The 22,981-nt window shown below is 42.8% G+C and overlaps 1 protein-coding gene across 4 annotated transcripts in view; it reads left to right on the top strand.

Annotated features, from left to right (window-relative positions):
• Nucleotides 1–22,981, top strand: part of HIPK1 (homeodomain interacting protein kinase 1) — a 51,450-nt gene that overhangs the window by 19,492 nt on the left and 8,977 nt on the right. For 2 of the 4 annotated variants that reach the window (XM_053655880.1, XM_037152377.2), the window contains exons 3-13: nucleotides 504–627; nucleotides 7,994–8,113; nucleotides 8,974–9,060; nucleotides 9,716–9,900; nucleotides 10,250–10,412; nucleotides 11,527–11,752; nucleotides 17,858–17,979; nucleotides 18,875–19,009; nucleotides 21,543–21,685; nucleotides 22,073–22,255; nucleotides 22,701–22,907. In XM_053655880.1, the coding sequence (XP_053511855.1) occupies nucleotides 504–627; nucleotides 7,994–8,113; nucleotides 8,974–9,060; nucleotides 9,716–9,900; nucleotides 10,250–10,412; nucleotides 11,527–11,752; nucleotides 17,858–17,979; nucleotides 18,875–19,009; nucleotides 21,543–21,685; nucleotides 22,073–22,255; nucleotides 22,701–22,907 (1,695 nt within the window). The remainder of the gene's footprint in view (nucleotides 1–503; nucleotides 628–7,993; nucleotides 8,114–8,973; nucleotides 9,061–9,715; nucleotides 9,901–10,249; nucleotides 10,413–11,526; nucleotides 11,753–17,857; nucleotides 17,980–18,874; nucleotides 19,010–21,542; nucleotides 21,686–22,072; nucleotides 22,256–22,700; nucleotides 22,908–22,981) is intronic. The other 2 variants (XM_053655878.1, XM_053655879.1) reach the window with 2 other exon arrangements.

Below are 22,981 nucleotides of genomic sequence, written 5' to 3'. Positions count from 1 at the left end.
TAATTGTTTTTTCATAATTAAAAAGGTATTAGGGGTAAAAAGAATAACTCTGTGATTCCTTATTCATGATTTCAAAATTCAGAAAGCTTTTAAAACGAAAAATCTTTTTCTCAGTTTGGTATAAGCTCATGTATTGGCAAGACCTGACTTGAACCCGCATGAGGCTGTTGGAAGTCTTTATTTAGCTGACTTGGTATGACTGCTTGTGTGCTTTGCTGCAGAAATATTTGTGTATTGGGTTATGAGTGCTTTTCTAGACTCCTTGGAATTATTATGTAATATGTAGTATATACATGGTAGTATCTTTCTGAAATACAAAAAGTTGTGAATTTCAAAAACGCATCTGGCCCCCAAGAGTTGCAGATGATGGATTGTATACCAAAGCACATTTTCAGTTCAGTTAAATCCATGTGTCTCTAGTTGATATTAAAACAGGATTTAGTCAGCATCATTCATTTTCCCAAATAACGTGTGTTTTTTTATCTTTTTTTTTTTTTTGCTAGAGCCCCTGAAATCATCCTGGGACTGCCGTTTTGTGAAGCCATTGACATGTGGTCTCTGGGCTGCGTGATAGCCGAGCTGTTCCTGGGGTGGCCTCTTTACCCGGGTGCCTCTGAGTACGATCAGGTAAGAGTGTTTGTTAGATGGAGACAGAAGGAAGTACTACTAGTGAAACAGAGTCTAATTGTCTAAAGACTAGAAATTTCACCACCTGCTTTTTAGTCTGAAGTTATGTTTGCAGTTCTACAATTAAAAAGGGGTTTTATTTTATACTACTTTAGATTGGTACTTTTCCCAATCTGTAATGATTTATTAGAGTATTAACTTAAGTGAACGAAGGCAAATTGTGAATCGAAAGTAAAGGGGAGGCGGCTTTGGGAGTTGAAGAGTACACGGGCTCATTTACACTGGTCACTTCTGTCGTACGTGCCACGCAGTAAAGTGAGTGCTCTCTGCAGAGCACACTGGCCCGGAGCTGGAGATGGGCAGTGGAGCTGTGTGAAGTTGGGTTTGTGAGGGGACGCACGGGCCTCGAAAAGTGTGCAATGAGTGACCTGTGTCTCAAACAGACAAGCTTTAGATGATAAGCTACATTCCCTAAGGAGCTGGTCCTGAGGGAAAAAGTTGTGCCAAGGAAATACATTGTGGATTCTCATTTTTTGTTCTTTAGAGAAAGTGGTCGTTAGACCACGTGAGGAGGCTTCAAGCTTTTCGTGGGCAGTGACTGTTTCATTTCATGTATCATCAGTCTGGCACATGGGTGCATGAGATTTGGGGGAGAGGGTTTTTCTTTTCTTTTTTCAGTTTGAAAGTCACAGACAATATAACTTTCTATAATTAGCTTAGGAGAAAAACGAAGAACCCACTGGTAGTAGGAAGAAGCAAGAGTCTTTGGATGAAATACTCAGTTACTGTGCATTTCCATTGCTTTCTCACGGCAGAGCGTGTGGCAGAGACTTCGAACACGCATGCCTGAAGCTCGGTTACGCTCATGTTCCATAACTAGGTCACTTGCAGGGAGGGCTGTTCTTACCACAGCAGTTAGCTGTGCCCCAGACAAATGCTGGTCTGTTCCCTTCCCACAAATCTTTATCCTGGTCTTCACTGCAAGGAGGGCACTGCCACGTGCTCCTGGCCAGGGGTTCTCGTCCAGGGTTTCTGGTTTGGGTGACAGCATCTTGCTCTGTCCAACTTCTGTCATCACAGCTTGAGGTACGATGAGTGATGTCAGTCCTAGGAACCTGATGACGAGCAGTGAAGGGACAGGTAGCCAGTCTGCGGCATCTGGGTGATTCTTTTTAATGCTGATGGTTCTTATCAGCATTTGATAAGATGATAAGGAAACCTGCAGTTCCTGATCTGGTGGTTCTTATTATGGAACAAAAGGTTTTCTGGAATTTCTAAAAGGACACAAGAGCAAAACAATTCTTTTTCCAGTTTAGCCTAGAATTTTGACGGCTCCATCTATTGTAGAGTAGATGTCACATTTACCAACTTCTAGATATTTGACTCTTCGGGTGTGTCTTTGAATGAAACAAAAAAATGAGTTGCCCATGTCATAAGTAACCAGTTACATTGTACTTTGTAATGTTTTCATCTTCTGTCTTGTGAGAAGCAAGTCACCTTCCTTATTTTACAATAATGATGAAACGTATGAGGGAGATTAAATGATCTATAGCCACAGTTAGTTGAACCAAACTACTGATTCTCCTTTTTGGGCTTTAGACCCTTTTGAGAATTTGATGAAGCTATGGATGGCCTCAGAAAAACGTGCACGCCAAGTTTTGTGTACAAATTGAAGGGATTTGTAGACTCCTGCTTAAGAAACCTTGCTCTGAGCTGTTACCGCTGCCCAAGTGCCACCTCCAGCCCAAATGCTTTGTGGCATCTCTTCAACCTTAGTGAACAGCTCGGTATCATGAAGTTTCCCAGGAAGTGGAACCAAATAAAATTAGATTTTAGAAGCAGAGGTACAGCTGGGGCTTTCCTTGTGAAGAAAGGATCTGATAATTTGGAGAATTTTTATGTGGTGCATACATGTGAAACTGTGGGTGGCAGGAGGAAGCTGTTTCCCACGCTGAATCAGTAGGATGCTGCTGTTGCAGAGCCGGGTGGGGGGTAGTTTATCGCACATCTCAAGTTGTACTAAAGGTTCCTATGGCAGCATCCTTATTCTTACAGATGAGTTTGTTTAGAAACGACTTTATTGAGATACAACTCACATATGATTTACCTCAGCCATTGAAAGTAATGTACAGTTCAGTGCTTTTGGTATGTTCACGGGGCCAGGAACAGTAGGCACAGTTTTAGAACACTTTCATCACTGTTAGCACTCAACCCTCATTCTCCCCGAGTCTCTGCCCTAGGCAGCTGCTGGGGGAGAACCCCCAAAACTTAAGCTCGTCAATTTTAGTTTTGGCAGTTAGTCTGAAGAACTGATGCGTACGTAGCCTTGTCCAGATTCATAAGAGCTTTATTTAGCAGGGAGAAATGGGCCAGGAGGAGTCGCACACACCTCCAGGACAGGGTCCCTTTTTAAAGGGAGTTAATAGCAAAACCACACGGTGTGGGTAGTCGTATAGAGACCGGAGAGAACAAGGCACTCCTAAGGTAAATGATAACACCAGGCACTTATTATAGCCTATACATTCATTAATGATGTCCCTCCTGAGGCGTGACGCTCGTCTCTGGGTGGCTTTCTGGGTAGTCAGCCAACTGTGAGGTTACAGAGAGTTCAACAGTCACAGAGAGTTCAACATTTCCCAGGTGCCTTTGCTGCGGGAGCCATATTGCATCTCTAAAGTGAGTTCGTCTAGCAGCCACTAATCTTTATATCTCTAGATTTGACTATTCTGTTCTACGATATCATATTCATCACCAAATGTGGTCTCTTTTGTGGGCTTCTTTTACTTAGCATAATGTTTTTCGTCCATGCTATAGCATGGATCAGAACTTCATTCCTTGTTGTGTCTGCGTTTACTCCTCTGCGTGTGTGTATATTTTGGCCGTGTGAACAGGGATGCTGTGAACAGTGGTGTGCAGTGTTTAAAGTCCATTTTCAGGTTTCTGCATATGTACATAGTTAGAGGCAGACTTGCTGGGTCCCGTGATCGCTCCACATCTGACCACACAGTTGCCCACAGTGGTTACACCATTACATTCCCATCAGCCATGTGCAGGAGTTCTGATTTCTTTTTTTCTTTTTAATTGGAAGGACAACATCTCTTCCTTTTAGTTTTAACTTAAAAAAGTAATGCATGAAAAACATGAACGTGAGTTTGCGTGCTGTCCTTGTGCAGGGCCGTGCTAACCTGCCCTGCCATTCCACTTCCAGAGTGCGCACTGGAAGCGAATGCGGGAGTTTGATTTCCGAGCCTCCTTGCAAACACCGGTTATTGTGTGTTTTTTAATAATAGTCATCCGTAGGAAGTGTTACCTCATTGTGGTTTGGGTTTGTGTTTTTCTAATGATTAGTGATGTTGAATATCTTGTCATGTATTTGTTGGACATCTGTATATCTTCTTTGAACAAGTATCTATCCAAGTCCATTGTCCGTTTTTGAATTGGGCTGTTGTTTCTTGTTAACAGTTTCAGGAATTTTTCATGCATCCTGGGTATTTCCCCCTTATCATGATACATGATTTGCAAATTATTTATCTCTTTCTTTGGGGTTGCCTTTTTACTCTGTTGCTCATATCCTTTGGTGCACAAAAGTTTTTAATTTAGGTGGAGTTCAGTTGGTCTGTTTTTTCTTTTGTTGCTTGTGTTTTCGGAGTCATCCAGAAAATGGCCACCAAATTTAATGTCATGAAGCTTTGCTCCGATGTTTTCTTCTAAGAGGTTTAGAGTTTTACGTTTTGGGCTATTTTAAGTTAATTTCTGAACATGGTATAATATAAGTTAAAGGTCCAGTTTCATTCTTTCACATGTGGATATTCAGTTTTCCCAACACCATTTGCTAAAAGACTGTTCTTTTCCTGTTGAATTGCCTTGGTGTCCTTGTCAAAAAGTCAGCTGACCGTGAATGTAATGGTGGGTTTCCGGGCCGTCGATTCTGTTCCGTCCATCCATGTCCTGTGTCCACACAGTGGCGCCCGCTGTTCTGAGGCCGTAACTTCACAGGCACTTTTGAAATTAGGAAGTGTGAGTCCTCTAACTTTGTTCTTTTTCAAGACCATTTTGGCTGTTCAGGGTTCCTTCAGATTTCATATGAATTTTAGAGTGGATTTTCTGTTTTTGCCCCCAAAAAAAGAAGTCATTGTGTTTTTTTGTTTTTGTTTTTTTTGTCAGGATTGCATTGAATCTGTAGATTGCTTTGGGAAGTATCCCCATCTTAACAGTGCTGTTGTCTGATCTGTAGACATTTATCTAGGTTTTATTTAAAAGGGCTTTGGAATTTTCTGAGTACCAGTTTTACACTTTTGCTCAATTTATTTCTAACTATTTTATTCTTTTTGATCCTATAATGAATGGAATTATTTTCTTAATCTCCTTTTCAGATTGTTCATTGCTAGTGTATAGAAGTACAGTGAGTTATGTAATCAATCTTATATTCTGCGACCTTGTTGAACTCTTTTTCTAATAGTTTTCTAATAGAACTCTAGATCTAATAGTTTGTGTGTGTGTATTCCTTATGATTTTCTAACTATAGGATCATATCATCTACGAATAGAGATAGTTTTGCATCTTCTTTACCATCCAGACTCCTTTTGTTCCTTGCCTAATTGCCTTGTGTTGAATCACTGCTGCTGTGTTGAATACCAGTAACCGGAGGGGACATCCTTATCTGGTTCCTGATTCCAGGGGAAGGCACATTCTGCCGTCAGCAAGAGTGCTGTCAGCCCTAGGTTTTTCACAGCTGCTCTCTCGGAGATTTCACGGCAGGTGTTTGTGAGTCTTGCAGTCAGATGTGTGTAACCTCTCTAGTCTAGACACTAGGGGCTTCAGATTTGTAGGAAACATTAGAATTGTTTACAATAACAAGTGCCAAATAATTCTTTGTTTGCGTAGGTGTGGAATTTTTGTTGTTGCTTTTATTTTAAGCTCTATGAAGAGTAGTATCTAGATAATAGCTTCCCATTCCACCTTCACGGTGCAACTTTTTCACTCCATAACATTAAATTTTTTAAATGTTTTAATTCCATAAGTGCATCATGGTAGAAAAATGAAGGTGAGGTAAGCCAAGAGATAAAAATTTGGACCACCAGTGGTTCTGCCCCTCAGAGGTAACCTGTTAGGGTGAGGTTATAGTTTGCATCTATTCATACATGCATACAACTTGTTAATTTTCATCATGTGTTTATTGAATATGAACTTTGTGTGAGGTGCCCCTGGCCCTGGGGGTGCGGCCCTGAATAAAACACCGTCCCTGCCCCACGGGCTCTGGTTTGGTATTGGAACGAGACATTCCGTAAATAATCATACAAATAACTACATGCTACAATGACAATACATTCTATGAAGTAAAAGATGTGGTTTTCTGCGTGTGCGTGTCTCATGTCCATTTATGTCCCACTGCCTCTTGAATATACTCATTTTTTCTCCATTGCCACTCTCTCTCCCAGGCTGTCTTCTTCCTGGACTCAACAGTCTCCCTTCAGGTTTTTTTCAAGAGTCTTTGATCCTGCTTCAGCGGTCTCCTATCACTTTTAGGATAAAGGGCTAAATCCCTCTTTTGACCTCTGAGCCCCTACCTGGGTCGTCCCACCCCTTCCTGTCTTTCTCTCTGGGTTGATTTTGCGCCATTTCTCCTTGTTTTTTTTTCGTTAGCCTGGTTGGCATCATTTCAGCGCTGCTTCCTTCCAGCCCAAGGCCTTGTACACGGTGTTCTCATGGTCGGAAGCGTCTCCACCAGCCATTCATTTAATCTAGTCAGTGTCTACTCATTCATCAGCTCGAGTAGCACTTCCTCCAGGAGCTTTTCCTCATCAGTCCCCAGTCTAAGTCAGGTTTCTTTTTTATGTATTTTTCATGGAAGCCGGTTTATTCTGACTTGAATTATGCATTCAGTGTCTGTCTCCCTCACTCCACTGCAGAGTGTGTGAGAGCAGGGACCACGACTATTTTTAAAATCACTGCCTGGCTCAATAAATACTTATTGAAAGAATGATTGAATATGTACTTTATATAGGTACATCCCAAATATAAAGTTATGGATATAGAGAAACATATATACTATATTTCCTCAAATCCATGACACCACTGATTGAAAGATGTACCATTTTTCTGTACCTCTAAGGAAAAATGCTGCCAATTACACCACGACAGCTCTCTGTTAACTTGTAAGACAACTTCTGAGTTGAAAGCTGTGAATGTGAAAAAAATGTGTCTCTTAGAACCAGTGAAATGTAGTAATTTTTAAAAAATAATGTGAGATTATATCTAATTTGTAATCTGCCTTTTTTATTATATAGCATATTGCAAAAATATATCTTTACATGTTAATAAGCATACGTCTACCTTATCATTTTAAGTGTCTGCATAGTGTTTTATTGTATTGATTTTATTCTGGATTTTAAAAAATAGTTTACTTTGTTCTGTATGCAAAAGAAGTCACCTCCTGTATTGCTCTCAGTAGTAGGGAGGGAAATAGATGGCCTCTTCTGGGTGCTTCTCCGGGTTGGGAGAAGCACCCAGAAGTGTGGTCAGTTAAATTGGGAAATTTGTAAAACAAACACAAGTACACATTTATTTCATTAGCCATCAGAGCAGTGACATCATCACACATCACCTCTGGAAGTTTCTACTGTACACCCATGAGAAGAGAATGCAAAGGCAAATAACCTCTTAGTATTATTATGAAAATAATTTTTATTTCACAGACCCTCCTAAAATAGGGCCTCAGGGTGGGACCCCAAGGGGCCCGCAGTCCGTAGTTGAGAACTGTTGGCCTAGCTTGTAGTGGGCCTTCAGTAAATGTTGGATGGGTGAGTGCGGCTGTTGTCCTGTACTGATGGGGAAGCTAAATTAAGGGCTTCATTTTTCAATATGAGAGATAATCTCATATTGTAGAGTAGGGGCAGTTGAGTAGGGGCAGTTGACCAGCGACTGGACTAGCCAAGGAAGAAAGAGGTTTATAGAAATTGTTCCTAATGATTTTAATTTGATAATGTATCAAAAAAAGAAAAAAAAGGTTTCATAGTAATTCACGAAAGAGAGCTTGTTTAAAACCATTCTGTTCTGTCCTAGAAATGTCCAAAGTTTTCTGAATTTTCTATCAGAAGTCTACAAAAAGCAAAAAGGATTACATACAAACTTCTCAACTAAGGTTGGGAAACCTAACAAGGATATAAATCACAGATATAGTAAAAAGGAAGTTACTGAATGAATATTTGGGAATTATTTGTGAGTGGGTTGTAGATAAATTTCATTTGTGTTATCAGTGAGTTAATTCACTGTGGTAGCTTTCTTTTTTGCCTAGTGCTAATAATGTTTTAGTGTAAACATTTTTAATAATGACTCTTCATTCCAAATCAATGTTCTGATGTTTCAGATTCGGTATATTTCGCAAACACAAGGCCTGCCGGCTGAATACCTTCTCAGCGCCGGGACAAAGACAACCAGGTTTTTCAACAGAGATCCCAATTTGGGGTACCCACTGTGGAGGCTCAAGGTCAGTCTCCCCCTCTCTCCTCCCCCCATACCTGTGCTTCTCACTCCCAACTTTGAGCTCAAAGTACATTCTTTTTTTAAAGATTACATCACGTTTTTTGTTTTCCTTGCTTGATTATCCAAGTTTATTCTTGAGATGGGGGAGGGAAAAGGGCTGGGGGGGGGGCGTATGTTTGCCAGAGAGAACACTTTAAAAAACAATTTCATGTGCCCACTTGGCCTTACCCTTAATTAAAACACAAAACCAGAGACTGCCAGTCCACTTGGCCGAGGCTGTTCCGAACATTTGAATTAACAGCTGAGAAAAGGGGAGGGACAGTGGTGCTGACCATTATTAAGTCATAAAAAAGCGAGAGTCGTTTAGTAGCAGTGACTCCTTTTTGGAGCATTCTCAATAAATATGACAAAGCAACATAATTTTCTAACTGCCCACATCAGGGCCTTGTATAGTTTCTTAAAAGAAGTATCTGCTTTTTGCTTCTGAGCCTACTCCTTAGAGATCCCTGAGTAATTCGGTTAAGCTCGTGACCTTTCTTCCCGAGGCTTTGAATAGTTAGCATTTGAAGCATCGCATTAGCAAATAGCCCGAAGACAAAGATGTAACGTCCCTCCTTATCTCTCCTTATCTCGCATTCTTCAGGAACTAAGCAGGTCATTGCCTTATCATTGTTGAAAGGATGTCCACTTACCACAGCTGCTGCTCTGCCCTGGAGGATCTTCTAGTTGTAAATAACTTTCATGTTTGTCCTCTGTAGTCGGCAAGGTGACAGCGCTTACGTCTTTGCTTTCTGGCCTAGTTTACTAGAATAAAATGTCAAAATAATACACAGGTAGAATTTTTTAAAAATCTGTGTTTTATAGACTCCTGAAGAACATGAATTGGAGACTGGAATCAAATCAAAAGAAGCTCGAAAGTACATTTTTAATTGTTTAGATGACATGGCTCAGGTGAGTGTAGCAACTCTCAGAAAGCCAGACATTTCTGTATCTATTCACAGGTATATTTCTGTTAGTTAAAGACAGTCAGTCTGTTTTCTTCTTGTATATGTTTTCATTTTTTACAGAAAAAGATGTGTTGATATTCTGTCATGTATTAAAACAATATTTTGATCCTAACAAAGGATGCTTTTGTATATTTCTTGCTTTTGTTAAACTGGCCTTATTACATGCCAGTATTTTGATATATTGCTTATGGTGGTTTCTTGTCTATTTTCTCTACTAAATAAATAAATACTTATATATAAGAGCTCACATTTGTTAAGTGTTTAAAACTCTGTACAAACCCTTTATACTTACGCCATTTAATCTTTTTAACAATAGGAAATTATATTAAAGTAATAATAGTCTTTTTTGCTTAATTTGTTCGACTTGGATTTTGAGTGGACAGGAGTTTATTTACCTTTATTCTACCAATATACTCTACCAAAGTGAAGCTTTTAATTAGCAAAGAGCTTCCACCTGTGAAAATGACTAGACTGTAATAAAAATTTCCTCAGTTTTTCTGTTGACTACTATATATATAGTTTGGAGAGAACGCAGATACCGCGTGGCAGCATTAAAGGTGAAGTAACAAAGTGCACAATTTCTAAATCTTCCTTGGAAGGTGAATATGTCCACAGACTTAGAAGGAACAGACATGCTGGCGGAGAAGGCGGATCGCAGAGAATACATTGACCTCTTGAAAAAAATGCTGACGATCGACGCAGATAAGAGAGTCACTCCTCTTAAAACCCTGAACCACCAGTTCGTGGCCATGACTCACCTCTTGGACTTCCCACACAGCAACCAGTGAGTACCTCGCGCGCGGACCGTGCGGGTGGCTGTGCTGCTGCGCGCTCTGCTGCGTTACTGCGTCTCCCAGGTAAACGGGGACACCCTGCCGGAGCGGCTTGGGGGCTTGCGTTCTCGGCTCTTTGATGCTTTGCTTTCTTACTGAAAAGTTATGAAATACATACGTATGTTTTCTCTGGTTGTAAAAACTCTTGATTCCTTTGATCCGAAAATACTCAGCGTGGGGCGCCGGCGGTGGCGGCGGCCGGGGGAGGGGTGATGATCTCTGTTCGTCTTGACTTTCTTTCTGTTTAAATCCCAGCATTCATTTTCAGTGATTCTTTAATCTTTTTTTTTTTTTTTTCAGCGTTAAGTCTTGTTTTCAGAACATGGAGATCTGCAAACGGAGAGTTCACATGTACGATACAGTGAGTCAGATCAAGAGTCCCTTCACCACGCACGTCGCTCCAAATACAAGCACAAATCTCACCATGAGCTTCAGCAACCAGCTCAACACCGTGCACAATCAGGTACTTTGTGCTTTTGGAGACTCAGACTCGAGTGGGGTGAAAGGTGGTAAGAATGCAGGGCGAAGTAAAGAAACCAGTGTTGGCTTTGGAGGTAGGGTTGGTTGCTAATTTTCTGCTTGACAAAAGTGAGGCTCAGCAAGGTAGACTGATCAACACCTCCTAGTCAGGTGCTGACAGAAATGCAATAGAAAGCCTGATCAGTCTTAGCGTGGTCACATAAATGGGTCCTGGCTGTTTGACTTCTTAACTGCTGTTAGTGGTACTGACTTAGCTAAATGACTGTTTGAAGGATTTGACATCCCTCAGTACGTGTGTTGAAGGGTGTCTCCAATAGTTGTTTTTATATGCTATACATTAGATTCCCAGAACTTAACTATTTAATGTGTAGAGGTTTGTGCCCTTTGACCACCTTCACCCTGATCCCCCCTCCCTGCCCCTGCCCTTCCCCCTTCTCCTGGCAGCTGCCTGACTGCTTTCTGTGTCCGTGAGTCTGGTGGGGGGGGGGGTGTTTCCAATAATTAGGTTTGAGCGTGGTTTCATGTTTGTTTGCTAAACAGGGACACCATATTTTTTGGACCATAGGACACACCTAGGTTTTAGAGGAGGAAAAGAGGGGAAATTTTTTGAAGCAAAAAATGTAGTAAAATATTTAATAACATAAATAACATAATATTTCACCAATGTAAATGTAAACAGAACTCAGTAGCAGCAAAAACAACCATTATTCCTCCCAAATTTGGTGAGGGGAGTGCATCTTACAGTCCAAAAAATACGGTACTTACGTTTTTAAAGATAGAAGCTTCCTGGTTTCTTAGCCAGTTCTATCTTTTCATTGAGATCTGGTGGAATTTCACATCCGGCAAGCTTTTGCCCAAGAAGTAGATGACAGAGGGGTTTATATAGCCTCACCCAGCATGGGACCATTTTTTCATTCTTTGTTTTCTTATTCAACCTTATAATATGCCTTAAATTTAGAGACTGGAAAGGTTTCTTAAGCAGGGACTAATTTCCAAGACAGCATTATATTTTCAAAGTAAATTTTTCTGGATCCATTCTGTGTGCACAAAAGTATTATCTTTCTGCCAGTGTATAACCATAATCTTGCTGTCTTTAGGCCAGTGTTTTGGCTTCCAGTTCCACTGCAGCAGCGGCGACTCTGTCCCTGGCCAACTCGGACGTCTCCCTGCTGAACTACCAGTCGGCTCTGTACCCGTCCTCTGCAGCGCCGGTGCCTGGAGTCGCGCAGCAGAGCGTCTCCTTGCAGCCTGGGACCACCCAGATCTGCACTCAGACTGATCCGTTCCAGCAAACCTTCATCGTGTGCCCACCTGCGTTTCAAAGTAAGTGGGGAAACTCCTGTTTCGTGTGTACTTGAACCTACCTGCTTTAGGCAGATCCTTAATGGTGTCGACCTTCAAGTTTAAGCTCTGTCTCTGATTATGAAGATAACTAAAGTTTACAAGGTAGATTTGCCCCTTTTTATTTTTATTTCATTGTGACACAATCTGAGACTTTATGGGAGAGACCAGTTAATGTTTCCTTACTTGAACTGCCCGGTTGCAGTTCTTGCCCATTGAGATCTTGTATCTGTGTCACATGTCTTTTGTTGAGTTGGCTAAAAAGTCCATTTTGTTTCTTCATTAAAAGGACAGGCACATTTTTTTTAGTTTCACCAATAACTGGATCGATTCAGATATTTGAGTCTGTCTGCTCTTTCCTGCTATTGGCTTCTAGCTCCTGCTATTGGCTTCTAGCATGTAGAGGTCAAGGGTGCTGCTAAACATCTTTTTTTTTAATATATTTTATTGATTATACCATTACAGTTGCTCTATTTCCCCCCTTCATTCCCCTCCACCCTGCACACCCCTCCCCCACCATCCCCCCTTTAGTTTATGACCACGTTCTTTAGATTCTCTATTTCCCCTACTACTCTTGCCCTCCCCTGTCTATTTTCTACCTACCAACTATGCTACTTATTCTCTGTACCTTCTCCCCCCTTCTCCTCCTCCCACTCCCCTGTTGCTAACCCTTCATGTGATCTTCATTTCTATGGTTCTGCTCCTGATCTAGCTGTCCTCTTAGTTTGCTTTTGTTTTAGGTGTGGTTCTTTTTTTTTTTTTTTTTAGATTTTATTTATTTATCTTTAGAGGGGAAGGGAAGGAGAGAGGGAGAGAATATCAATGTACGGTTGCATCTCATGTGTCCCCTGCTGGGAACTGGCCTGCAACCCAGGCATATGCCCTGACTGGGAATCGAACCGTGTTCCTCTGGTTCGAAGGCCTGTGCTCAGTCCAATGAGCTACACCAGCCAGGGCATAGGTGTGGTTCTTAATAACTGAGTTTACTGTTCATATTTTTCATCTTCTTTTTCTTAGGTAAGTCCCTTTAACATTTCACATATAATAAGGGCTTGGTGATGATGAACTCCTTGAATTTGATCTTATCTGAGAAGCACTTTATCTGTCCTTCCATTCTAAATGATAGCTTTGCTGGATAGATCAATCTTGGTTGTAGGTCTTTGGATTTCATGACTTGGAATACTTTGGAGCCCCTTCTTGCCTGTAAGGTCTCTTTTGAGAAATCCGCTGACAGTCTGATGGGAACTCCTTTGAAGGTGACTGTCCCCTTATCTCTTGCTGCTTCTAGGATTTTCTCCTTCATTTTAATCTTGGCTAATGTAATTATGATGTACCTTGGTGTGTTCCTTCTTGGGCCCAACTTCTTTGGGTCTCTCTGAGCTTCCTGGATTTCCTGGAAATCTATTTCCTTTGCCAGATTGGGGAAGTTCTCCTTTATTATTTGTTCAAATAAGTTTTCCATTCGTGACTGTTCCTCTTCCCCTTCTGGTACCCCTATAATTCGAATGTTGGAACATTTAAAGATGTCCTTGAGGTTCCTAAGCCTCTCCTCATTTTTTTGAAGTCTTGTTTCTTCATTCTTTTCTGTTTCATCAATTTTTTCTTTCTTCTGGTCCACTTCCTTGATTTGAGTCCCAGTTTCCTTTCCATCATTATTGGTTTCCTGTGCATTTCCCTTCATTTCAATTAGTTTAGCCTTCATTTGTTCCTCTAATTTGTGACTAAAATCAACTAGTTCTGTGAGCATCCTGATTACCAGTGTTTTGAATTGTGCATCTGAAAGTTTGGCTGTTTTTTGGTACTTAGAGTTATTGGCTCTGGGGCTTTGAGTTCTTGAGCCATGTTTTGGTCTGTTCACTAAACATCTTCCAATGCATAAGATGGCCCCACAGCAAAGAATTGTTTGGCCAAAATGTCAGTAGTACCAAGGAGCTTCACAGACCAGACACAGTACTGTCTCCACACACGGCACACGTCTTCTTTCCCGTCTCAGTTGCATGTTTACCTTTTTGGAAATATTAAAGACAACCAAAGTGCTACTAGAGCCATCTTACAGAAAAACTCAATGAACATTTCAGCCAACCCAATACAAACATATCTTTCAAAATGCAGAATATATAACCTTGGAAAAAATGTAAATGCAGTTGCTACATATGGAATATTATTTGGAATAGTATTTCCTCTATCGTTTCATTAGGAAATAAACTTACAATGTTCCACATAAGTGGGAATTTCATCATGAAGGACAGAAATCATGTGGAGACGTGTGGGAACCTCAAGTTCCATTTAGAAATGAAGACGGTAGTTTGTGGCCCCGGGAGATCCTGCAAGCTGAGGTGCTTGTGTGAGGAAGGCGGTGGGCCTTTCTGCCTCAGCTTGTGACCCTGTTGTTCTACGAACCCCTGTCACAGAGGAACCCCTGTCACAGAGGAACCCCTGTCACAGAGGAACGGAAGAGCTGGGGGGGTCTCGCCCCACGGGCTGCAATGAGATTGTGATTTTCACATTCCCATCCTTTCTCATTTTCCCACTGTTCTGTAATGCAGTCTGTTCAGTTCCCTTTTTTTCCTCTCTGAAAAATGGGAAAGGTGTGCTTATTGATCTGCTGAGCCCTTTGAAAGTATTTTTGAGGTTGTTTTTCTGACGACACACTTGTGACTTCCCATTAGAAAGTCAGTGTCGGTACCTTGTGGGAATAAACCAGGATTCGGGCTTCTCGTAGCACTTTCCGTAGAAGCCTGTAGCATTTTCTCTTTCGCTGCAGTTACCTACTGACCGTGACTCTTCTGTGTGTTTGGTTTCTGACAGAGTCGGAGCAAGCAGAAGGAAAAGAGGGGCTGGGGGAGACTGAGAGATTCCCGGGAGGCCAGGAGAGCTGTAGTGGTGTAAACCCGGGAGGAGCTACGGGGAGAGCGGAGCAGATTCGAAACCTGTAAATGCACATGTAGCCTAACTTGCAAAACTATTTTCTGCGTATTTCATAACAAATTCTGCCCTTCAGGTTGTTCTGTGTTGAGTGGTTGTTCTACTGAATTTAGCAAATAGCCACACCCGGTCCCGTCACCTTTTGCAAAATGAGTTTCACTGGGACAATTTCAGATGTGGGGCTGCCAGGTTCCTTGCTTCTTCTCGGGTGATATTTAAGAGATGAGACACAAGACCTTCTTCTTTCTTTTAACAAAACAAAATATAAATTGAAAAGGTGCAGGGCTAAAATGGTACAGTCCCTTTTGGTGTAATAAGGTAAGGGTAAGCTTTGGAAATTTCTTATTTAGGAAGCCTAAATCACCTGGGGAGCTAGGTAGAGAAAATCTTAAAATTTCCAAGTAAAAGGGAGTTTTTAAATTAAGCTAATGGTGATGAACAAAGTGGTGTGTATTACTGTTGGGCTGGCCAAAAAGTTCATTTAGTTTTGTCTGTAAAATAAAGGACATATTTTTCATTTTCACCAATGACTATATTGATTTGGATATTTTGAGTATGTTGTCTGTTTCCTGTGTGGTATAATGCTGATTATTCTCAATTAATGTCTCGATCCAATTGCTATTAACTTCAACTGGTCTACCTGAGCGTAGAGCATCGTCCAGCAACAAATCTCCAGCATGAAACTTCACAAACCACTTTTGACACATTTGATCAGTCACAGCATCATCTCCATACACTGCACAAATCTTTTTTTGTGTGTATTTCAGCTATGTTTTTACCTTTCTTGAAATAAGAAAGCATAGTACACCAAAAATATTGCATATCTTCTTCCATCTTCAGTAACAGAATGGTTACACAGAAATTCACCAGTACTGATTTTTTTAAAAATGCACGCTGATAGGACAACTCACAATGTAATCTAACAAAACTTTTTGAATGAAGTTAAAGACACTAAGTGCTACTAGAGCCATCTTACAGAAAAAAAAAAAAAACCCAAACGAACTTTTTGGCCACCCTGGAATGTGCCAGTTCCTATTCTGAATGACTTCACACGCACTAGTTCGTTCTCACAGACCTGGGAAGTGGATACGTGCCACGTTCTTTGTAGCCCGTCAGTGGTAGAACCACAGTGCGAACCCGGGCAGTGAGGTTCGTAGCTTGTGTGTTTGGGGGTCTTAATTCTGTACGACCTCTCAGCGTTTAAACTCAAATAGCTGTAAAGGGTCGTCAGTTGATTTGCCAGCCACAGCCACATGCTGGTTTCTGCCCAGCGGTTCCATTCCAGGTTGTCCCCTTGGCTTTCACCATCTGTGCTCAGAGAAATACCTGTACTTAGAGAAGAAACAGACCCTCAAATTACAGTTCTACTCTTCCCAAACTTCCATGGGTTTAAAAAAAAAATGAAAGGGTTGTGTTCAACAAAAACAAAACAGGAAACAAAGTTTTAATCCACCTTAGTTCAGGGGAAGCCTTCCCAGAGTGTTACCTTTTGTTCATTTCTTTGTTTCCACCTGGGCTTCCCTGAGGCCAGCTGGACTGCAGTGCGTTTGCAGATCAGTGCTGCATCGGTGCCATTCTAGTTGACCAAAATGAATACATATTCTGCTCAGTAGAAACTAGTGTTCTGTATTTTGTCCCTTTTTACTTCGTCATCCTTGGGACACAAGATGAGCTTCTGCACCAAACATTTCTTCCTAAGTTTTGCCTCCTTACTTTCTACTCGTTTGTAGGAGGCTATTTACCGTAACATTGTTTTGTGTGCAGTTGGTCATGTGTCCTGGGAATATAGACAAGAATTTTAATGTTGCTTAGCTTTCTTGGTAGATAGTGTTGCCTTAGGAAGAGTGACTGGTAATTTATTTTTTTTATCTGTATTTGTTACTTTTTATTTTTATCGAAGTCTCTCATTTAGAAAAAGTCGTTAGAATGTTTTAATTAAGATTTTGCTAGCCTTTGTTACTTTGTACATTGTTTTCTTCTGACAGTTTGTTACTAAATTACCTGTAAATTATTGAAATGAGGAATTGAAAGACAACTTGCTGTAAATGGTATTAGAGTTCATTGAATTCCGCTCATTTGCTGCCTCCTTGGTAACATTGAGAGAAATTAGTTGGCGATAGCTTAAAAAGTATCACTGATGGTTAAAATGTTTGTATTCTTACTTAACTAAACGGATAACATTAATGACTTAGAAACCTCACAGGAACTTAACTTCTCTAGGTGGAAAGTTTTGATAGGGTAGGTTTTTAAAAAAGCAGCAAAGGCCGTCTTCCTGGTTCTTGGCCAAGGAAGAACTACCTTGAGCCCCTCTTTTCCCCAGAAGGAGATATTCCTGTTTGTAGGAGACATTTATTCAGCATTTCTGCCTGGAACTCAGTGAATAAAAAGACCAACCAGACGTGGTCACATGGTTTTAAAGGCGGCACCATGGTCCTGGCTTTCCGAGCCCAGAAGGAGCCTTACTGGAAATCTGTCAGTGACAGGAGCCTAGTTCTAAAGAAAGTAGAGAAAAATGTTTCTGTAAACCAACATGTCTACTTGAGGTATAATGTCTACTTTAGGAACTATACTGTAGGTAAAGTTCACATAATGGTTAAAGACAAAAGTATTTGACTAATTTGCACACTAGGTGGTGCTTTCTGAGGAGTGGAGTGAAACATCCCCTCAAAATATTCAGAACAGAAGGGTAATTTACTTGATAAATTATTGAGCTTTTCATCATGTTTTCTTACCTAATTTAACCCAAAGTTATATTTTAGCCTTTGCTTTTTAATAGATTACACTTAAAAAGCAATGCCCTTCCCCCGGTGGATTAAAAGTTGGATGTAATTTACTAAGCCAAGGTGTTTTTCACTGTTTTTGCCTATACTGTTTGTTAATAGTATGGGTGTTTTAAGTTTTGTAGGATAAAAAGATTTTCAGAATTCCCTTAAATCCACCCTCCCTACCAGACATCTTCTCATTAATCACACCTGAAAGGACTAGGTCCTGTTTTTCTTTATTCTCAGACTTCTGTGAAACTGCTAAGTATCTAGAACTACAACCTAAACAGTGGATTATTTGAAAAGAAAAGCTAACCACCACCACCCACAAACAAACAAAGAAACCAACAGAGCCCCAAGACCTAGCAAAGCAGTTTACCTGTGCCGTTGTTCTCTGCAGCTGGACTCCAGGCAACAACAAAGCATTCTGGATTCCCTGTGAGGATGGATAATGCTGTGCCCATCGTCCCCCAGGCGCCAGCCGCTCAGCCACTGCAGATACAGTCGGGAGTTCTCACGCAGGTAAAAGCAGGGCAGCCTGGACACTCCGTGCAGCTGAAGTGCTAATTGAGAATCAGATATTTTGTTTCAGAAAAAGGCGTTTGTTTTGAGTGTACAATCTTTCTTGGTCATGGTGCAGTGGAGTTGAAGTGAGGTACCGATAGTGGGACGACGTGCTCCCCCCAGCACTCCCAGTGACCTCCTCGGAGTAGCAGGGTGGTAGCCAGACTTGGAGGAATTGTCTTTGGAGAGAATGGACTCTTAATTTTTTATGTTGGTGCTTTCGGAGGCGTATTACACATGTAACAACCTTTTGATTCTGAACACAAAAGGTTCCCCTTTGGTTCCCGGAGGGTCCCCTTTGGCCCCTCTCCCAGGATGTCATCAGAGTTGGGAGGTCAGACCACGTTGGGTGCTTCTTCAGGCACCGCATCCCGTTATCCCTGGTGTCTCCCTGGCCTGGAGGGAGCTTTGAATCTGTAGACCTGCCATGGAACATATGGCTCGGAAGGTCAAGAAAATCATGGAGTGTCCATACAAGCATAAATATGACATTTTCCATTCCATGTGTAAAAGTTCATGGCCCACGACACATGGGAAATCTGAAATCCCAAACCCCTAATTGGTGAGTAGGTGTTTATGATACATGCCTTTGTGGACTGGATTTTCTAGAATGGATCCTCTGAATCTGGCCAGGAAGGACTGCTCTGCCTTCTTGCTTCAGGCCACTGCCACCCAACCTGGTGGGCTATAAAGTTGTGCGGAGCGGAAGGGGGAAGTTGTGTTTGGTACGCGCACTTGAGGTCGTAGGAAACTGCTGCTCGTTGGTGATAACTTGGGGGGAATGAGAACCCTTCTGTGCCCAGATAACCTGCCTCCGTGTCTGTGTCACTCACCTGCCTCATCTACGTTTCAGGGAAGCTGTACACCATTAATGGTAGCAACTCTCCACCCTCAAGTAGCCACCATCGCGCCGCAGTACGCGGTGCCCTTTACTCTGAGCTGCGCCGCCGGCCGCCCGGCGCTGGTGGAACAGACTGCTGCTGTACTGGTAATTCCCTCACTTGATTGTGTTACTAACGGAGTTTCTTCAGTTTCTTTCTTTTTTTTTTTTTTTGCTTTGTTTTTTTTTTTCCTGTTTGTTTCTGTTCTGGTTTTCTCATTTTTCAAAAAATTTCAACCGAGTCTTTGCAGAGGGCATGGAAGCATGTGCCATCTCGTGGGTGTGTCCTTGCTGCATCTTTAATGTCTCCTTGCTTCCCTCCCCCACTGTGCCGAAGCCCTGTCTGACTCTGGTGTTCATGCGGCGCCGGGAGGAGCCAGGTCCCTGGCCTCTTCCTCGCCAGCCCAGCGCCGTGAAAGCGCTGTGCGTGGACTCAGAAGAGCTTCGACGCCATATCTGTTTTCTGCCTCACCCTCTCCGATCCTTGAGAATGGACAACCTGGCCTTAGTTCAGCAGAATTTGAACTCCTTCCTCCCTGAGGAAGTTAGCATCCTGCTTTAATTTGGTGCTTTAAGCTTCTAAACCTTTTGTGATGTAGGCAGTGTTTGAGGTCCTCTGAACTTACCGCTTCATGGGTGGCTATTAACTTCCCTCCTGTGGACACATGAAGCAAACTTCCTGCTGCTACTGGTCAGTGGCAGCTTATACCTCCCCTTTGTTCCCTTAAAGATGTTCCCTGCGGATGGCATTTGTTGATTGAACTTTAAAGTGAACTCATTTTTAGAGGTTTACGGAGGGATTTTTTACAAGTAGGTCTTTGTATAAAGACCTATTTGAAAACGTGGGTGAAAAATTTCATGCAAATACAGTATTCGTTACTAAAAGTTTTGGGGAAAAGTTATTAACTATAACAGCAAATGTAGTATGGGGGTAGAGCTAGGAAAAACAAGTAGGACTTTGAGGTGTGTTCCAGGATTTGTAACTTTAAGAGCGATTTTTGGATGTGTTTTAAACATCCAGTGTTTTGTTTTTTGAGATTTAATATTAGGCAAGCATTTAAAAGCCTGACTGGTACTATGAGTCCTGATATTTCTACATCCTTCAAAGAGGCTTTCAATTTCTTTTGTTATTTCCCAAGGACTCGTGAGTGAAAACCCTTCTAGAAACACACTTTGGTTGTTGAAATTGGCAGGTTTTCAGTTTAAGTCGTTACCATCTCCAGATTAAGTATAAGCATAAAGCTTGATACAGGGAGGTCAGATACAGTTGCAACTCGACTGGTTAAGCCACCGGTCTCAGTCGCTCACCTAGAGTTTTGGGGTTGGGGTTGTTGGTTGCCGCTGCCCCTTCATTGCTTCGCCTAAGTTCGCGCTGGCCATTCGCTGAGCTTTGCCTACTTTTGTTCTTCCTCTGTCAAAACAGTGTCGTCGCTTGGAACGCCCGATTTCTGCCTCACGTTGGAATGTTACTTCTTGCTCTGTATTAAATTACATGCTTTGTCTCGTGCAGGTGTTGGCTTATGGCAAGACGCATGGTGTGACTTAACATACTTCTCTTATTTTTTGTTTGGTTTTGTTTTAAGTTCTGCGTATGGTAGCAGACATATTTGCAGTTTCTCTGCTTTAGAGGCTGCTTGTTTGGAGCCAGTATTTGTAACCAGTGGATTTGTTACTTGCAGAAATATTTTTAAAACAGTGTCTGATGGCCTTGCAGTTTGAAATTCAAAAAACAGAACCATATGTACCCAAGCACTGTAGGTGATTGTATTGTAGACTTCAAGTTTAAAAAGGAAACTTTCAAGTCTGTTCATATTTTTTTTTTTTTTTAGAAAATGCCAGCATTTCTGTAAGAAGCACAGAAAACATATTTGTTGCTGTCTGTTGCACGTGGCGTAGTCTGTGAAAAACTAGAAATGATGGGTTTCTTTGTAGTGGTTAGTTTCAGGTTCAAATATGTTTCTACAAATGATACCTGAAACATTTTGTTTAAAACAAAATGTGGTGCTCTCCGGCATCTATTTTATAAGTATTTTACCTGATGCCTTATTTTAAAATCCTGCTAAGTGGTGCCAAATGATAAAGTTAGCTTTCTCATGCTGGCACGAGCTTGTTGGCCAAGGGATTTGGCCTCCGGTCGTCGGCATCTGGCGCCACTTTCCCAGCACCACCCTCTTAAACAGGAGCAGTTCTCCCCTTTGTGTTATGGGTTGAGTTGACCTGGTACCTTACCCATTGGTGTTTAAAATTTAAGTTTGTATTTTTAATCTCAAGGGAGCTGTCTTAACTCTTTCTAGGGATATTCTGTAAATCTTTGAAAAAATGGTAGTCCAGAGGTCACCTCTGAACTTCCCGACTCCTTCACCCTGTAGGGTAACAGACTCTCAAATAACCACAGAGCCCTTTTTTGCTTGAATACCCTGCTGGTGAGGCCGTGGAGGTGGCCGAGAGAAAGCAGCGTGCTCTCTGTCCCCAATCGTAAGATTTGTAACCCCGAAGCCCCCCCCCCCTTTCTTTTTTAATCTCTGCAAGTTAACAGTCTACAAGCAACTTCTTGTAAGATGTGAATTTTTCTTTCGTCTGAAAAACAAAAAAAGCCAAGAGCGAGTCAAGTCCGGGTCTTTCTGCATGTGTCTCCTTGCAGCAGGCCTGGCCCGGAGGAACCCAACAAATTCTCCTGCCTTCCGCTTGGCAACAGTTGCCCGGGGTGGCTCTGCACAACTCCGTCCAGCCCACAGCAGTGATCCCAGAGGCCATGGGCAGCGGCCAGCAGCTCGCAGACTGGAGGCAAGTGCCTGGGGCTCCTCTGGGAGACTTGTGGGGGCAGGTCCCACGGGGAGGGGCAGCCTGGTGCCTTGGTAAGGCTGGGAAGGAGGTAACGGAAAGGAGAGATTTACCTCGACCCGTATCAGGCCAGGAGGTGGGGTTAGACGCAGGCTTTGAATATAGGACAAGAGTAGGTTTTAAGCTCAGGAGTCATTTACTTCAGATTTAAAGAAAGTCTTACGCAATTAGAAACCCTGTCGGGAAGACCTGCGGCCTCGTCCTCGATGTGTCACGTGACCAGTAAAATGCATCTCTGTTGGGTCGTTTGAATTGCTCTTCTTAGCTCTGTCGCCCCCATTTGCCCGGGTGCTCGGCGTTCACTCCTCCCCGCCCCTCCCGTTGGCACAGGAACGCCCACTCGCACGGCAGCCAGTACGGCGCCGTCCTGCAGCCGCCGTCCTTGCTCGCCAGCCACGTGACTCTGGCCGCCGCTCCACCCCTGAACGTCGGTGTCGCCCACGTTGTCAGACAGCAGCAGTCCAGCTCCCTGCCTGCGAAGAAGAACAGGCCGTCTGCTGGGGGCTCTTCCAAGTAAGCCCCGTGGCAGCCGAGGGGGGACCCGGCCCGTTCGGGAGAGGCGGGGCCGGGCACTTGGGGTGCCATGGTTCGGGCACCTTCAGGGGGCTGCCGGGCTGAGGAGGCGTGAGCCTGCCATCTGGGCACACACACCATGTGCCCCGGCGAGCCGACTTTCTTGCCGCCAGCCTTGGCTGCGCCTGTTTTTATTTTTCTGCCCACTTTACGGGGGAAAGGGCATCACAAAAATAAGGTTGCTCTCGTGTTCCGGTGTTCTCACTCCCGGAAACTCCAGCTACTGTGGTTCGTTCACTTTTCATTGGAGCTTTTATAGTTGAGTGTGTTGGCTTAGTGATGGGGCAACAAGGACTCAGAGAGCAAATTGGAGAGAGTTGGGGGAGGGAAACATAGCTCTGGGGTCCCAGAGCCGAACGGTCTTCCTCGCGACCTTCTGCCACAGGTCTTCTCTGGACGCCCTGCCTTCTCAAGTCTGCTCCCTGGTTGGGAGCAGCCCCCTCCGCCCCACGTCCTCCTACAAGTCCCTGGCGCCCGTGCAGGACCAGCACCAGCCGATCATCATTCCGGACACTCCCAGCCCTCCTGTGAGCGTCATCACCATCCGCAGTGACACGGACGAGGAAGAGGACAGCAAATACAAGCCCAGTAGGTAAGATGGGTGAACGGTTCGCTGGCTTGGTGGCTGCTACCCTTGGCCTTGACTGGTGGCCTCAGGCAAGTGGC

This window comes from Artibeus jamaicensis, unplaced genomic scaffold, assembly GCF_021234435.1.
Source record: "Artibeus jamaicensis isolate MK-2021 breed Jamaican fruit bat unplaced genomic scaffold, CSHL_Jam_final scaffold_1689, whole genome shotgun sequence".
NCBI lineage: Eukaryota > Metazoa > Chordata > Mammalia > Chiroptera > Phyllostomidae > Artibeus > Artibeus jamaicensis.
Note: the sequence above shows the minus strand (reverse complement) of the source record. Positions and strands in the feature narration are given on the sequence as shown.